Consider the following 17129-nt stretch of genomic DNA (forward strand, 5'->3'; position numbering starts at 1 on the left):
CGATCTATCTTACCCTCTGAGATCTTATAAATCATATCACAGTTACGTTTTTTGCCCACAGCTCCAGCTCATGATTATATCTAATTCGATAGGTACCATCTTGCAGTCTTACAGCTTAATATATTTTTCGCTATATTTTTCTTTTTCAAATACGATTAGCTAATTAATATCAGTAATTTTTAGCATCCATAGTAAGCAAGCACGAGGAGTATCAAGGTTTTGTATATCCTGAATTTTTGGTCGCGAAATAATAATTTAGATTGAAACAACTTCGAATTAGAAAAGTAAGACTCTGTCAATGACATATCCTTATTGGCTGATATTTTGATACCCACATAGGAAATTCTTCTACACTCTCGAATGCATAGTATTCGATTGGCAGGTCGTCATGCCTTAAACCGGAGCTGGGTTGGACCATAAATTTCGTTTTCTCTGTGTTAATTCTTAGCCCAGTATTTCGTATTATTTGTTCTAGTATTAGTAAGTATATCATCTGCATATGCACAAAGCTGGAGCAGTCTCCCTGTTTAACTCCCGATATAAGCGGAAATGACTCTGAGCGCTCTCCTTACGTCATAATTGAAAGCTCAATTAGCTTTAGCGAGATACCTATAGACTGCAGCAAAAATCTAATTTGCCTTCTAAAGTCTGTGTCAGAAAAAAGGAACAGCGAAGTAGGAACATGAAGTATAAAAGATATACATTTAACTTTTTTTTTACATGAAACTATGTACCAAACTACGAGTCGCAATTAGTCTTCTTCGTTGTCGAGTATAGCCTGACATCTTCTTTATGCTTTGAACCAGCTTTTCTGCGTAGCTCGTCGACAAGCAGGACTAGATTTTGCACGCTTGACGTAAGAGTTACTTTCAATTATGGACTGGCCTTCCGACAAGATGCGTTTTTATAGTTCCCCAGACATTTTCAATGGGGTTGGCGTCTGGGGACTGGAAAGGCCAGTCCAATACTGTGACACCATTTTTCTGATTTGTTGTTTCTCAATGTGTTTTTCTGAGAGCAGTGATGTGTGGGACGGTAGAATATGTTCGCGTCCTTCAGTCGACGTTCGCTCAAAACGCTTCGCATACTACTCACTCATTTTTTTTGGTTGCGTTTACGGGAAAGTTTCGAACGACACTAACCTGAGTTAGCTAGCACTGGCGTCGTAGCCCTTGAGTGGGACTAAAAAAAAACAAAAATAAATAATTGGCGCGCACACTTCTGTTAGGTGTTTGGCCGAGGTCCTCCTCCTATTTGTGGTGCGCGTGTTGATGTTGTTCCACAAATGGAGGGACCTACAGTTTCAAGCCGACTCCGAACGGCAGATATTTTTATGAGGAGCTATTTCATGGCAGAAATACACTCGGAGGTTTGCCATTGCCTGCCGAGGGGCGACCGCTATTAGAAAAATGTGTTTATTAATTTTGCTTTCACCGAGATTCGAACCAACGATCTCTCTGTGAATTCCGAATGGTAATCACGCACCAACCCGTTCGGCTATGGCGGCCGCCATGGGACTTTTATGCAGCAAAAAGCAGAACGAAATATATCTTGAAGTTAAAAGAAAAACCGGTTCTTTTCTTCTGACACAGACTGTATCTATGCTGTCGAATGCTTGTTTGAAGTCCTCGAATAAGTAAGCAGTAGACGTCAATATCATATTCGTAATGCTTCTCGAAAGTTTGTGTCGCTATGAAACCTTGATCTTTTGTAGACCAGTTGGCTCCAAAACCATCTTAGTAATCGTCCAGAATTCGCCCGGAATATTTGCGTATTTTTTCATAAAGAATATTTGTAAATATTTTATACGCAGCGTTTAATATTCTCTATACTCTGCGCCTACCCAACTCATAGCAATCCCTCCCCCTCGAGATCAGCATGCAAGTAGGCAACACGTCCTTAGTGACCCAAAAAGTAGTAAAATTCTTAGGTATTCAACTTGACTTCAGGTTTACTTTCTGAGCCCAGATACGGCATGCGGCTACCAAAGCAGCCCAGGTCACTGGTATGCTAAGAAGATTAATGGCAAATATCAGTGGGCCAACACAGAGCAAAAGAAAGTTAATTATGGCGGCCACAAGCTCAATTCTCCTATACGGCAGCGAAGAATGGGGGCATAGGGAAACAAAGCGAAGCCGCACAGATAGAGACGCAAAAAGGCGAGCCTATAGCATGAAAGCCGGCTACAAATATGGTTGACCAAGAGGTGGGTGAATAGAATTGGTCCTTTATGGATGCCGTTCTGGGCCCTCCCGAAGTAATATAGAAAGCAGTTCCGGGAAGGATGTGTCCCCAGAAGGGGAGGAGGGATAATTTTAGTGGCCACACCACACGACGGTCGCTGTAAGTGCGAAGGCATTCGGAACCCTACCTCACCCAACAAAAAAAAAAAAAAAACCTTACCCCGTTGGCGCATTGTTTTGCGACTGCGCTCAAATAGCCAAGATTCACCTTAGTATATTAGCTGTCATTCCAAAGCGAAAATGGAATGTAAAAGTTAAGGAAACTGAACCAGAAGCTAGCGCATTCCCTACAGGGTATTGATCTCATACACAAACATTAATTGTAATGTGACAGTTCATATGCATGAATTCGCCTTGTTGAATTGTATACAAATTAAACAACAGAAAAGCTTATCGGTGTTGGGCGAGCAATTTAGTGTCTCATGAGCGACGGCGAAGCTAATCAAACTTGCACAAAAAGTTTATCCCTAAGATGTCCGCGACACGACGGCTATACAAAGTGCTGGTTTCGCATCCTAATGTGCCCAAGGCGGCGTTGGAGTTGCTCCAGCAGCGCGGTTGCGAGACAATAGTGTGTGAAAGTGTGCCGCCATCGCGCGTCGAAATATTACGCAAACTACCCGGTGTGGATGCGATTCTCTGGGCGCACTATCAGTCGCTTGACGGAGAAATACTCGATGCGGCAGGCAGTCAATTGAAAGTGGTGTCCACCATGTCATCGGGCATTGACTATGTGGACATGGCAGAATTTAAGCGACGCCAAATGCCACTGGGTCACACGCCAGGCATTGTAAGGAATTCTGTTGCCGACTTAGCCGTGGGTTTAATGGTATCTGCGGCGCGTCATTTTCATGCTGGGCGGCAGGAGATCGAGAAGTGAGTTAAAATGTAAACAATAGTAAATGTGACAGAATATTTAGAGGTGACACCAAAATGTTTTGATTTGTATTTGCGGGGCGTGTAAAGCCAACAGCTGATTTAACAGTGACGATATAACATTTTGTTGCTGGATGAAGCTTTGAAAGCTTACTTTGGACTTGCCAACTTTGCAATTGCAGCGCTGTAAAAATTTTAGCTATATTTATGTTGCTCTTTTTGCTTGCTTTTTCAACTCTTATTTCAGATCTCTTTGGCGCACTGAGCAAATTAACTGGATGATGGGACAAGAGGTGCGCGGCTCGGTGGTGGGCTTTCTCGGTTTTGGTGGTATTGGTCAGACGATTGCGAAGCGATTGCAAGGTTGGGAGGCGGCCAAAATGATATACCATACACGCACGCAACGCGAAAATCCCTTTGGGGCGATTCACGTGCCATTTGAGCAGCTGCTGCGAGAAAGTGATTTCTTGATTGTCGCTTGTCCGTTGACTGCGGAGACGCGCGAAAAATTCAGTGCCGATGCTTTTAAACAAATGAAGTCGAATTGCGTGTTTGTGAATGTGGGTAGGGGAGGTGGGTATTTAAGTGGAAATAAAGAATTCTTTTCCTTGCTGTAAAGCAAGAAAAAATACTTGTACTAAAAAGTGTTTTTTGTTTATAAAAAATAAAGGCATAGTTGATCAACCCGCTCTCGTTGATGCCTTGAAATGTGGTGAGATTGCTGCCGCGGGCTTGGATGTGATGACGCCGGAACCACTGCCAGCAGACCATCCACTACTGAAATTGCCAAATTGTGGTAAGACTTTTGCAAATAAAATAAAACAACATATACGAGGTGAGGCTATTATGTAATCAGACGGACGCACTAAACCACTTACATCTGCAACACCGGCGAATATTTAATTTCATTATTTAAAACAGTGCCGCAAGCCTTTTTCTGTCAACTTCTTCAGGACATTGGACTGATCGAATGGTCCATGTAACTGGTAGCTACGGCGGATATATGCCGGATATCGTATTCAAAAAATAAATGCCATGAAATTAGCTACCAGAGAACAGTAAAAAAATTAATTCATTTAATCGTTCTAAGTTCTCAAGCTCTTCAATCAAAAACGCGATACTTATTTCGCTGAGATATTAGGCCTCTTTCAGCCGAAACTCAACAGGGGTCGTTCAAAATACCTGCTAAAACTTCACAGAGCGAATACAAGAACTTTGATAGGTGTTTTAACCGGTCCATGCCTAATAGGTAATCACGCCAGAATTTTGGGAGTTCCATACTGTGATTATTGTAGAAGCTGCTTTAATACAGAAGAAGAGGAAACATTAAGACACCTCCTTTGTGAGTGAGAAGCATTAGCTAAAAAAAGACTTTGCACGCTTGGTAGCGCATTTTTAACAAATGTAGCGAATACATCGCATTTAAAACTAACGAAGCTAAGCTCGTTTATAAAAGCCACAGGGTGATTCAAAAGGCATCCCATAGTGTAAGGAAGAAGTTGCAGTGGTATCACAACGGACCTACGACAGGTCTGAGTGTGCCACTTTATGATACTGATAACGGCATAGCGAGATATAAAGTAACTGGCGGTATTCCACAAGGCTCGGTGCTTGGCCCAACACTGTGGTTTGTATCCTACAGCTTTCTGAAGATGCTACCCTCATTGGGTACGCGGACGACAATGCGTTGGTGGTAGTAAAAAAGCTTCTGGACGTGCTGCAAACGTTATGCAATGATGCAATTGTAAGAATCAGAAGATGGCTTGGAAACGTGAACTTAGAGCTTAGAGCAACTCAAAAAACTGAAAACGTCTTGTGTCACGACGGGTACGTGAAGAGTTAGTGATTACGGTAGCTGACTATGGGATAAGGTCGCAGCCATATACTACTGTGGGCAAAAAGTAAGGTGAATTTATTTGTTAAACTTCGCGGGACTAAAATTTCGCTCTAGTTATTTTTTTCATGAGTTGGCAGCACTGTAAATAACATCTGGGCCAACTTTCACGTGAATGTCATTATGAGTATTATATTTACGCGTATGTTTACCAAACGACCAAGAGTGCATTTTTCGATTTTTACAATGTCTGATTCGATTGAGCAGAGAAGTGCCATCAAATTTTGTTTGCGGAATGAAATTTTGGCTGCGGAAGCGTTTAGCATGTTGCAGAAGGCATTTGGTGATTCGACCATGTCGCAGAAAAATGTTTATAAGTGGTACAAAGACTTCAAAGAGGGTCGAGAACGTGTTGATGACTTGGAGCGCTCCGGACGACCATCGATGCCAACAGATGACCAACACGTCAATAAAGTGAAGGAGTTAGTGCTCAAAAATCGTCGGTTGACTGTTAAAGACTTTACTGATATGATCGGAATATCAGAAGGATCGGTGAAAACCATTTTGAAAGACCATTTGGGTGAAAAAAGTCGTCGCGTTGATGTGTGTGAAATAATGCTTTCAGACTATCAAGACAAGCTCAAATGCATCATTACGGGAGTGAGACTTGGATTTATGCTTACGACCCCGAAACAACTGACCAGTCAAGCGAATATCGTGCTAAAGGCGAGGCCAGACCGAAAAGAGCACGTCAAAGTCGTTTAAAAATAAAGGTCATGATGACAGTTTTTTTCGATTTTCGTGGTGTGGTGCACTATGAATTCCTTCCACCTGGCCAAACTGTTAATAAGGAATATTATTTGAGCATTACGCGTCGTTTACGTGAAGCAATTCGTCTAAAAAGACCAGAATTATGGGCCAACAACTCTTGGTTTTTGCATCACGATAATGCACCGTCTCACACTGTACTCGTTCTTCGTGACCATTTCGCCGAAAATTCCACGCATATCGTTCCGCAACCACCGTATTCACCTGATTTGACTCCGTGTGACTTCTGGCTATTCCCAAAACTCAAGAGACTACTCCGGGGAACGCGTTTCGAGTCGATTGAGGAGATGAAATCTGAATCGAAGAAGGTGCTGATGGCTATACCGGAAATGGACTATTTGGTATGTTTGGGGGATTGGAAAAATCGTTGGCATAAGTGTATTTAATCGAGAGGGGATTATTTTGAAGGATATGAAATTGATTTACAAGAATAAAGATTTTTCATTTTACAACCAAATTCACCTTACATTTTGCCCACAGTAGTATCAAATGCCTGGGAGTACTCATTGACGCGAAAATAACATTTAAGTATCATTTACAGCCAGTCAAAGAAAATACCGTAGGAATAACATATTATCTAAGACTAATGCGTGATATTGGCAGCCCCCGCGCAAGTATGCGGAAACTCTTGTTAACAGTGACGAGCTCAGTGATTCTGTGATTCTGTACCCAGCCCCAATCTGGGCAACGCGAAGGCATCGCACCTCGTACACATACGAAACTTAACGCCTTGAGAGTAGCCATTGCCTGTCGCACTGTCTCAGACGACGCAATCCATGTGATAACGGGAATGGTGCCTATCGACCTTCTCGCGGCTGAGATGTATGTGTTACATAGTACCATTAGGCAGATACCATCGAGCGTGGCTAAGAAAGAAGAAAGGCTGCGAGTAATTGAAGAATGACAGATACGGCGGGAGCAATCCGAGATAGGTGGACCTTTGAACTGATTCGAAGAATTTTGTTTCACGCAGCTGCTTACTGGATATGGGTACTTCAAAGTATACCTAGACAGGTTCTATCTTGAGAACGACTCGTACTGCCCCGATGAATAAGAAACGGCGAGGCATATCTTGTTTCAATGCCGGCGGTTCATTAATGAGCGAAATAAGCTTGAGAGGTCGTTTGGTGAAAACATAAGTGAGACAAATCTTATCCTACATAGGTGCGAAACGAGGAGAACTGCAGAATGAGATAATCATGAAGAACCTTCAATACGCGGAATATGCTCGTAGAACAAAAAAACAAGTATGTGACATTGGCAGCCTACCTACATATCGAGGCCTCTATCGCGTTATCGTACCATGCCTTTCTATATATCATGAGATATGAATCTCTGGAGTCATCTATAGGAAAACATTCAGAACTTTTTACAATACTTTAGTTATCTCGATTTTTTTTGTCACCTTCTATTAAGACTGCCTTGACTCGATTGTTCAAAAATTTTATATTCTGCATTCCTTTGTTAATTTCATTATTCTTAAGACACTTCAACATTTTTTTGCAGTTGTCATTCCCCATCTGGGCACCCAAACGATGCAGACAACAACAGAGATGGGCATAACAGCTGCCAAAAATATACTTAACGCGCTCGAGGGTAAGCCGATGATCTGTCCTGCGTACTAAATGCCTTTTTATATACATACGCATGCGTATGTATGTGTGAATATACAATAATTTGCATTTGTTGTCACTGTTATTAGCAATTAAAAAGTTTATTACATTGTTTGCATTTTATTCGCTTGTGTCGTTATTTTCACCAGCTTGAAAAGGTAAAAATGCCTTGTCCCACTCATCGCGCTGCAATGCTTTCAAATACCTCCGCCTCTGTTCCAAAACCTTATCCAACAATTCGGGTTCGTATTTTTGCGCCACCTCCAAGGCCCGACGCCAATTGTGCATGCGCAAGCAGAGTGCAATAGCTTCGGGATATTTTTTGTTATGCAGTAAAATAGTCTCTGCTTCGACTAGACGTCCGAGCATTAGCGAATTTTCCGCCATTTGCTCAGGGCTGGCGGTGGACAATTCCTAGAGAAAATTAATGAGTGAATGATAATTTTAAGTAAAATATTTTTTCCACTTCAAACCTTGATGTGCTGCAAGTAGCTGACCTTGTCGATCTGCAGCGCCGCCGAATAAGCCTCCTCGCTAATCTGTAATTGATTTTTGCGCGTTGCGATTGCTGCCAGAGTAGCCCAGAGGTTGCCGTTCTGGGCTAGACGACAAATTTTCAACGCCTGCTGCCACTGGCCCTCCATCAGCGTGCGATGCAAAATCTCACAATAGATATTCACATTGACGGGTAGCAGTGCACCAGCACAACGGAAGGTGACAATGGCATCCTCAAACGATTCCAATGAGATGTTTTTTCCAAATTCTCTGCAGACAATTTTTTCTTATAATTTTTCTGTTAAAGTCTTCCACATTTGCATTGAACGCCTAACTCTACTCACGTCGCATCCACAGTGACCGTTGTTAGTGCAATCAATGTCGGATCGGCAGCTCCCTCGCCCGGACAGTACCATATGCTGTAACAGGTGTCGTGCACGCCCACCAATATGTTTGTTTCACTAGCCCACATAACGGTTGTTAGCTGTGTGCCAATCTTGTAAATTTCACCACTATTCGAATTGCTTCCGTTAATGCTGCGGTCTGTGTTGCCACTGCCATTGCTGCCGACCGCTGCCACAGCATTTAAACCACTTACACCACCCCCACCACCACCACCACCACCTCCTGCCCCGCTACCACTTCCATTTAAATTCCGCGTCTCTGTGATGTACAATTCGCGATTGTTATCGATTAGCACGACATACTGATCGTCGATTGTGCCTGCGCGACATGCCGAGATCTCGGAAATTTGGGTTTTTGCACGCAATGAATGCGGATCGTATTGACGTGAGGCGCCTGGCACAAGGTCGAAGATGTGGAGCACTTCGTTGAAATGGAAAAAAGGTCTATGCTATGAGGAAGGAATCATTTTGAATGGGAAAACTCACCTGTGTTATCCGAATTATCGCGTATAGCCAGCACATCCAGTCCCAGCGAGACTCCGCGCCAGGTAAGTAATGGTACTTGTGCTTGTAGACCTGGATAGCGTGGATTCAAATGCAGGCGTCCACTGTAGGTGTAGACCCAAATCGAAGTGGCATCTAAGACCATGAAAAATCTGAAATTGGTACATTAGGAGGATGCAATAAAAGGTATGGGAAACACATTAATATCTTCACAGACTCAAACTCATAAGAACACACAAAAATCGCAAGAAATCCTTTCCTTAAGTAGACCATGGCGCTACTTAAGCACTTATACATACATGGTTTATCATTATAGAGAGATACTAGAGGTTCAAGACATTCTCTAGCAAAAAAAAAAACAATATTCAGTTACTTTTTCCTCTACAAGAACCAACTCCAGAGGAAAATTTCCCTGCAAGACATTCATGGTTGGACAGCCACCTGTGTAATCTTGTCCTTCCAGTAAAATCTTCTAAAACCTTAACAATAAAAATATTTCCGGTGAATAAAAGTTGATCAGATTGGAGGTACTTTTTCCAATAGGGGTTTTTGACAGATCACAAGTGACTACTGTCAAACTAAGTACTATTTTTTTTCAGTATTCATTGACATTTCTTCATGGAAAGTCTTACGCCTCAACAAAGTTTACAAATCGTAAAATTGTATTACGAAAATCGACGCTCTGTAAAACTGTTCATCGCGCGCTCAGGCCAATTTATGGTGTAGTATAGGTAAACTGTTCTACCGAACGCACCATGCGGAAAACCATAGGCGAAAATGAGAGTAATTTTACATTATTTTATGATACTCGGCCGATTAGGCCACGTACTGTCGGAAGTGAAGAGGATATTGCGGCTGTAAATGAGAGTTTTGCCGAAGACCCGCAAGAATCGATTCTGCGGCGATCTCAACCACTTGGCCTAACTAATGGCACTACTTGGGCGATTTTATGCAAAGATCTTGGTTTGAAAGCGTGTAAAATACAGCAAGTCCAAGATTTGAAGCCGGCCGATCCTCCGACACCTTATAATATCAGTCGTTGGACACTCGCCGAAGATCCGCTTTTTGGAACCCGAGTTTTGTTGAGCGACGATTCCCATTTTTAGCTTAAGGCCTACGTCAAGAAGCAAAATTGTAATATTTGGTCTGAAGAGCACCCCGAAGTCATTCAAGAACAGCCAGTATACCATTTGGTGCGGCTAGAGGAATCATCGGCCCATATTTCTTCAAAAACGAGGTTGGTGCCAAAGTAACAGTGCATAGCGAACGCTATCGCGCAATGATAAGCAACTTTTTGATGCCAGAAATTGAAGCCCGTGATCTCCATAACATTTGGCTCAAACAAGACGGCGTTAATTGCCATACAGCCCATGAAACAATGGTTTTACGAAGTCCTAATTTCGATGAATAATTTAACTCTCGCTTCAGACCAGTGGATTGGTCACCAAGATCGTATGATATCACACCGTTGGATTTTTGTTAGTGAAGGTATGTAAAGTCTAAGGGTTTATGGATAAACCAGCTTCAATTGCAGCATGCCAATATTACTAAAGTTATTGACGAGATACCGACCGAAGTCTTCCTGCCTGCCATTTAAAATTATTGTTTACCGATGACCTAATTACGGCATATTTGCGACCAACATTTTAAAGGGATTATTTAAAAAAAATAAATGTAATGAATGGTTTTACACAAAAATAATAAAGAACATCCGACCAATTTGACTTTTCGTTGTTTTATTTCAATTTAAAATCTGACACCTCTAAATTGATCAACCTTTACTGAAGTGATATATAATTATAGAGAGATAGTAGAGATCTCGAGTCGATCTCGAGCAAAAGTAGAACACTAATCAGATATCAAGTCTGGGAGGAATCACTCTCCGAGGCGTGCAGGCTTAGCTAGCCACCGCGTAATCCAATTCATTCAGTAAAATCTTCTATAAAGAACCTGCACAAAAAACATTTCTAAATAGTTAATATACTTCTTCCAATATGATGGCATAAGAGCCATAATACCCAACTCTCTACTCTCAAAACATCTGCGTTATATTTTATATATGAAGCACATTGATTTTCTTCCGCTCAGGGGAGGCGGCTGGTTTAGCGGTGGGAGTGGACCAAAACTTGATGGTAATTTCCTGCCGGCAACACGCATAGAGTTTTGAATACACGTCAATTACTGAATTTCGGGTCATTCTTGTCGGTTAAAACCTTGAGGTGGTGTTCTCCTTCGGTGGGTAAATAACACCAAGAATGTGAGCCATGTGATAAAGCGAAGAATAACTTTTCCCACCATACACAAATGCCAAACACAAAAAAATAGACCGAAGGCTGAAGCTTGATTCCAAGAGATGCTACTAACTAAAAATAACCTCGACACGCACCAGTAGGGCATCTCGTAATACTTGTATTTTAACTCCTCTCTTCTTATCCTGCCTCAAAACCACATTCTAAAAGTCACGCTTTAAGCTCCGACCTTCAATTAGGCACCTAAGGTAGGCTAAGGAAAGCAAGGACGCCCGTTAATTAAAGGAAAAAATCAACTTTACTCGTAGATGTCTGCTCTTGATAGGAATAAACGCAAAACAGAAAAAGGATTACGAAGTCTGTAGTTGCCGGCCCGAAATTCTGCAAACGGTAGTAGAGCCATGGGAGAGGAGAACGTAAAATAAAGAAATCTTGCGATGCCTCTCTAGTGTTTAGGTTAGGTTGGTATGGTTGCCCAAAAAATAAGCACACTTGGACGAAGAAAAAACGGATTCATCCTTTGTGATATCATTTTGAAGGAGATCGGGGAAAGAGAAAGACCGATGGGATGCAGGGAGAGGGCGGGGAGAGGTGGGGCTCGGACGGTTAGGAGGGTGGGTTTATAGTGTGTGGATTACGAACGATGTCTGTGCTGCGTTTGCGTCAACCGCTTTGTGCTGCTAATTAAATTAATCAGATTTTTAATGTGAACGCCAGCTATATCAGCAGGCGTAGCAAAGAAGTGAAAGCCAAGATGCCTGGATCTTAGCGCCGCCAGAGCAGGGCAGCTAAGGAGAAGTAGTTGAGATGATTCCACCTCATCCTCCTTGCACCCAGCGCAAAAAGGACTCGAGGCAATTCCAAGTTTCCCAGCATGCATTCCTCGCGCTTAGTGACCTGTGAGAAAACCCACGAGATTCGAGAGCTGATATTTTGCCCATATTTTCAGGAGTAGACCGCAGGTAGTCAGGGGAATCCCAATCACCTCACATGCCCCTTGTCTGCCCAGCTCATCCGCCTCACAGTTTCACACAATGTCGCTGTGACTAGGAACCCAGATGAGGCTTATGTCAAAGAATTTGGACGCAATCGAAAGTGAGGTCAGGCATTCCCTGACCAGTTTTGAATGGACCTCTCTACTGTTTATTTTTAGCCCAAAAAAGATTAAGCTCAGCAGGAAAGTACTCGACGAGGCTGCCGTTAGTAGTTGCCGAAGAAGAGAAAGGCTGCTTAGAACTAAAAGACATGCACTGCTGCCCGTGACGAACATCATCTGGGCCGTTACAGCTTCAATCAAGAAAAAAGAAGAAGATCTATGAAATATATCTCTAGTATCCAATTATGTCTCTTTAGCTTTATCCGTCTACTGCGAAAATTTTCAACGATACAAAAATATTCACACTCACTTTTTCCCCACTTCAATTACGCGCACATCCGTCCTGCCATCAATAATAATCGGTGTATTGATATACTTTTCATTGTAGATGTGCAATTGATTCGATGTGGCTACAATTAAGTGACCATAACCCAAGCCAAAGTTAATGACACGCTCAGGAAAGTCCAAAACGTCGCTGCTACTATTCGAAATGTCCTGCAATAGTATAGTTTTGCGGCCTGTAGTTGTAGCCTTCAGATTACGTGAGACCAACTGCCGATCAACAATATAACCAACAACGAGATTGCCGGTCGAGGTGCCACAAGCCACCTGTGTGCCATCCGAAGACCAGGACATAGTGTAGAAAGAGCCAACCACTGGTTCACTGAAGCGAGTGCTGCTATAGGACCACTACGAAATAGAGAGGGAGAAAAGGGAGACTTAAATATCAAAGTTTGGGTTTTATATTTTTGCCTATCCTTACTAAATGTTTCAAAATACAACTTACCCCAGCGCTGGAGCACAGCTTTAGCATATTGAAAGAGCCCACCAAGAGCACATCCTTTTCAGAGTTGAAGCACACTGAAGTGATTGCATATTCCTCTGCGGAGCTGGTGAACAAATTAGCGCCTTGTGTATCCCAAATTTTGAAGCGAAAATCTTCACCACCCGAGGCGATAATATTCGAATGTGTAGACCAGGTAAGGGAAAGTACGAGACCATCATGGGCGCGCCACTGTAAAAGATATAAGAATGGTTACTTTGCCTCTAAAAATTTTAGCTTCTCATAACCGTGAGCGGAACGAGTGAGTGTGCAGCAATAGACTACTTATCATCACTCAACTGTGAAGTCAACTGTCCAAACTCACCCTCGTCAACTTGCTATTCGCCGCCAGCGGTTTGATGGACATATAGCAACCCTGACTGAAAACGATTGAGGTGGAATTGGGTGCCCAACGCGCACAACTGATTGGCTCATCGCTTTGTATGACTGTGGAGCGTAACATGCCGGAGCGTGACCAGATCTTTATAACACCATCCTCACCAGCTGAAGGCATTGGAGAGTAAATAATGCAAAGTAATTAAAAAACTAATTTCAAATGAAAGTTGTGTTTACCCGTCAATAGTCCAGCGCCATCTGGGCTCCAACGTCCCGTACTAATCGCTGCGCTATGTGCGGCAATATTTCGCTCCACCCGCGCGCTTTTATTCAGAATTATAAAACGGCCATCGTTGCTGCAGATGAGTAGCGTATCACTGCCTTTGCCACCGCCACTGTTACGTCCACCCAAGAGTAGCCAATGCAAATCGGTTGGTATGAAATCATCGGGTAACTTGGCCACTTCTACCATATCGCGACTGACAACACTCCATTTGTAGATCTGGTGGTCATCGCTTTTGGAAAGAAAAAAAAAAATTGTTAAAATAATACAGAATTTTGAAATCGAGTTGAGTAGTGATTAAGTGCATATAAAAGGTGCATTCGAATTTTGACGGTGTATAACGGGCATCCTAGCTATAGCTAGCAAATTTGGTGGGAATAATTTTTTATTTTAGAATTTAATCTTGGAATGTTGAACGCTAATATTGTAAACGCAGAAATATTGCAAAAATATCCTTTTTAAGTCAATGCTGTAATCGTCGGTTTTTCTCTGCCTATTCTTATATCTGCATTGAAAAAAATATAGCACATATATCTACTTTAATTTGGATATTTTTTATGAATAAAAATCAACGAAACCCATATAAAACCAAGTTTTAAATTAAATTATAAAAAAATTCAACAAATTTTTGTCAAAACTTTAAACTTTTTTGCTAAAAATATTAAAATTTTTCTAGATATGCAGTTTTATAGTCCATCCAATTTTACTCTAACAAAGTGCAAGTTACAACTCACTACAAAATACCGTTGATTTTTGACAATTTTTTTTCGCTGAGGTGTCCCACCTTATCTCCCATACAAAGTACTCGAATTTTCTTTATATAGAAGAAAAAGTCTACTCTTCCTCTCTCAATCTTTGCCTTGTTTCCGGCCGACCCTCAAGACCTTCCTTGTCGTTATGCGCCAGGTTCCTCTGACCTGCGTCGTCACATCAGCAAGGTGCTGCTCTCTTATCTCCCTTTGTATTGTATTTAGCTATGTATAATAGGTCGATTGTGGTCTTCCTCTAGTTCTTGTTGGTTCAATTATGTTCACGCTGAGTTTGACGATGTGGTCTTCGTCTGCCCTCATTACGTGTCCGTATTATCTTAGCCTGCCTTCTTTCATTTTCTCCGAGATTAGTGCAATTTTCATATTTTCTCGTACCTTGATGTTTTTCACTTTGCCCCCTTACTGGTCTCACACAGATTTTATGCACCTTTCTCTGAACCGTTAATTGCATTTTCCTGTCACATAAGACGCCTGTCAGTTTGAACCACTTTAACCACGCCGTATTATCTTTATGTGCTACATCTTCGTCCATGTTTTCATTTGTGCTCATGACCGATCGTAGGTGAAATTTTTTTGAAACTTTAAAAGTCGTCTCAAAAAGCACTGAGAGATTTAGTAATTCCTAAAACAATCAGGCTAAAAAGCTCATTGTATTCAAAGCTCTATAAAGTGAAAGGGTAGATAATCAAGGAGGAAAAAAGGAAATGTAGAATAGAATGCAGACATAGAGGTCTGACTGCCTATGATAATTGTCCAGATTCTTTGGCAGCTCTGAAAATATCCTTCAGTTTAAGAGCACGAAATTTACTCGTTCTTATGACATCGGAACCCAATACTCGTAGCCGTGCTCTACGAAAGGCAGGACACTCACAGAGAAAATGCTTAGTGCTATCCGCCTTCTCTAAGCAAGAGAAGCGAATTGGGTCCTCAATGATTCTAATGGTAGTCACATGCTTATCCCATTGTGTCCTGTAATTATACCAACCGTCAACCAAACGTCTTTCCTACCAAGTTTTAGTAGAAAGTTTGACAGTTTGATTGTTCGCACTTGTCACAAAACACTTTGCGGTTCTGCCGTTCTAGACCGGACCATCGCTCTTTATGTAAATTGCATACATAATCGCTGATCCACTTCATGATTCCGATTATTGGATCTGGTCCCTGTGGGGTAGCCGCTGATCCAATTCAATTCATTCAATTCATCAGAAATTTCATTCCCTTGAAGACCGGATTGCCCTGGAACCCATATAAGTACAAAATTATTTTGTACTGCAATGGAATTAAGCTTATTCCTACATTCTTCAACAATCTGTGAGGTTTGCTTTACGTTTTCCAGAGCCTTTAATGCATCCTGATTGTCACTAAAGATTCCAGTCTATTTCCCGCTGATCCTAGGTATGTGAAACTTGTTGTTCCTGTTATTGGCTATCAATTAATACAAGGGGCCTATCGTTGGTCTGTTTCCTCTTTGTCAAATGGTAGGTACAGGTATTCGGTTTTCTTTACATTTATGCGCATACAGTTGTTTGTCAATATTTTATTCCAGGTGTTAAGCTTTTTCTCCAGAATAGAGAATTAATGAAGACAATTAAGACTATATCGTCCGCGTAAAAGATATTCTATGGTCGTTTGTCTTGAGCTTTAGCTGTCAGATGATCCATAACAATGTTAAAGATCAACAGGCTGAGTGCTGAACCTTGGTGTCCACCTCCCATCAATGGGAGCCAGGTGTTCACACTTGCATGATGGTTTCATGGTACATGTCTTGAACCATTGCCTAAATACCCTATCGAGACTTTCTCTAGATCTACAAAAACCATATGCAAGATTTTCTTTCTACTTCCATATTTCTCCGCTGGTACTCTAATTGCCTGTATCGCGTCTGTTGTTGACTTTGTGGCTCCAAAACCGCATTAGTTTGGTATTATTTCTGAAGAAAAAGTCTACTACTCTCAACAAAAAAAATTTTCAGAAATCAATGGTATTTTGTAGCCACTTCAAACTTGCAGTTTTATAGTCCATTAATTTTTGCTATAATGAAACGTTGGTCTCAATAGGCTAAAAATCGATTTAATTAAACCAAAATTTTACTGCTGTTAAAAATTTCAATTGGATGTTTTCGCCCATATAAAAAACATTCTAGTCTATTGAATATATAATTTTTGTACTTTTAATCCATTTTTTCACTAACTTTCTTTATTTCCTTTTCCATATTCACCTACCTCACAAAATAGATTTCCTCATTGCTACTCCAATCCACGCAGCTCAGCGGTGATATGTTGGTTTTCTCGTTATTTCCTGTATCTTTATGTCCACTTGCACTTCTTTGTGTTGCCGAATTTTGCAGCCGGTAATCCACATTATTATGCACGGCGGTTCGCTTGCAAATATAAGTTTTTAGACGCATCACAAAAATATTTGTGGTAAATTGTACTGAAACTTTTCACAAACTAAATTTTCTTCAGCGACTTTTGTTTGGGTTGTCGCGTGGCGTTGCCATGGTAAGCTTGTTTCCGTTTCACGGACAACAAACAACCCTTAGCGCTTTAACTCGACCACCTGTTGCGTGGGGTGTTTGTGGAGAAACTACATTGCATTAGTATAGCTTACTAGGTGGCCGCTGTAGCCGAGTGATTTATGCGTGACTAACAATGGGTTGGTTTAGAGTTCGAAGCACACTTTTAATAGGCAATATCAATCTTCCGAGTGTATTAATGGGATTCGAAAAGCTTCTCATGAAACGCCTTATGATGTTCAGAGGCGGCATGAAATTGT

At 41.6% G+C, this 17129-nt stretch overlaps 2 protein-coding genes across 2 annotated transcripts; one reads left to right on the plus strand and one right to left on the minus strand.

The window, feature by feature from the left end:
* Positions 1 to 2619: 2619 nt before the first annotated feature.
* Positions 2620 to 7517, plus strand: LOC128864214 (glyoxylate reductase/hydroxypyruvate reductase-like). Its single transcript, XM_054103774.1, has 4 exons — positions 2620 to 3119; positions 3367 to 3692; positions 3790 to 3915; positions 7288 to 7517. Exons 1-4 carry the CDS (start codon positions 2716 to 2718, stop codon positions 7404 to 7406), a joined length of 975 nt encoding a protein of 324 aa, XP_053959749.1. The 5' UTR covers positions 2620 to 2715; the 3' UTR covers positions 7407 to 7517.
* On the minus strand, positions 7478 to 16864 carry LOC128864215 (intraflagellar transport protein 80 homolog). Its single transcript, XM_054103775.1, has 9 exons — positions 16577 to 16864; positions 13539 to 13816; positions 13291 to 13469; positions 12930 to 13157; positions 12453 to 12832; positions 8780 to 8949; positions 8234 to 8714; positions 7868 to 8159; positions 7478 to 7808 (listed from the first exon to the last, which is right to left on the minus strand). Exons 1-9 carry the CDS (start codon positions 16759 to 16761, stop codon positions 7515 to 7517), a joined length of 2487 nt encoding a protein of 828 aa, XP_053959750.1. The 5' UTR covers positions 16762 to 16864; the 3' UTR covers positions 7478 to 7514.
* Between the last annotated feature and the right edge of the window lie 265 nt (positions 16865 to 17129).

The sequence above is a fragment of the Anastrepha ludens genome, chromosome 5 (genome assembly GCF_028408465.1).
Source record: "Anastrepha ludens isolate Willacy chromosome 5, idAnaLude1.1, whole genome shotgun sequence".
NCBI classification, from domain to species: Eukaryota; Metazoa; Arthropoda; class Insecta; order Diptera; family Tephritidae; genus Anastrepha; species Anastrepha ludens.

Coding starts and splice junctions, on each gene's coding strand:
- LOC128864214 (XM_054103774.1), top strand. CDS start 2,716: ATGTCCGCGACACGACGGCTATACAAAGTGCTGGTTTCGCATCCTAAT. Junction 3,120..3,366: donor GGGCGGCAGGAGATCGAGAA/GTGAGTTAAAAT, acceptor CTCTTATTTCAG/ATCTCTTTGGCGCACTGAGC. Junction 3,916..7,287: donor ACTGAAATTGCCAAATTGTG/GTAAGACTTTTG, acceptor ATTTTTTTGCAG/TTGTCATTCCCCATCTGGGC.
- LOC128864215 (XM_054103775.1), bottom strand. CDS start 16,761: ATGCGTCTAAAAACTTATATTTGCAAGCGAACCGCCGTGCATAATAAT. Junction 13,470..13,538: donor TGGCGCTGGACTATTGACGG/GTAAACACAACT, acceptor CAATGCCTTCAG/CTGGTGAGGATGGTGTTATA. Junction 8,715..8,779: donor CGATAATTCGGATAACACAG/GTGAGTTTTCCC, acceptor ATTTCAACGAAG/TGCTCCACATCTTCGACCTT.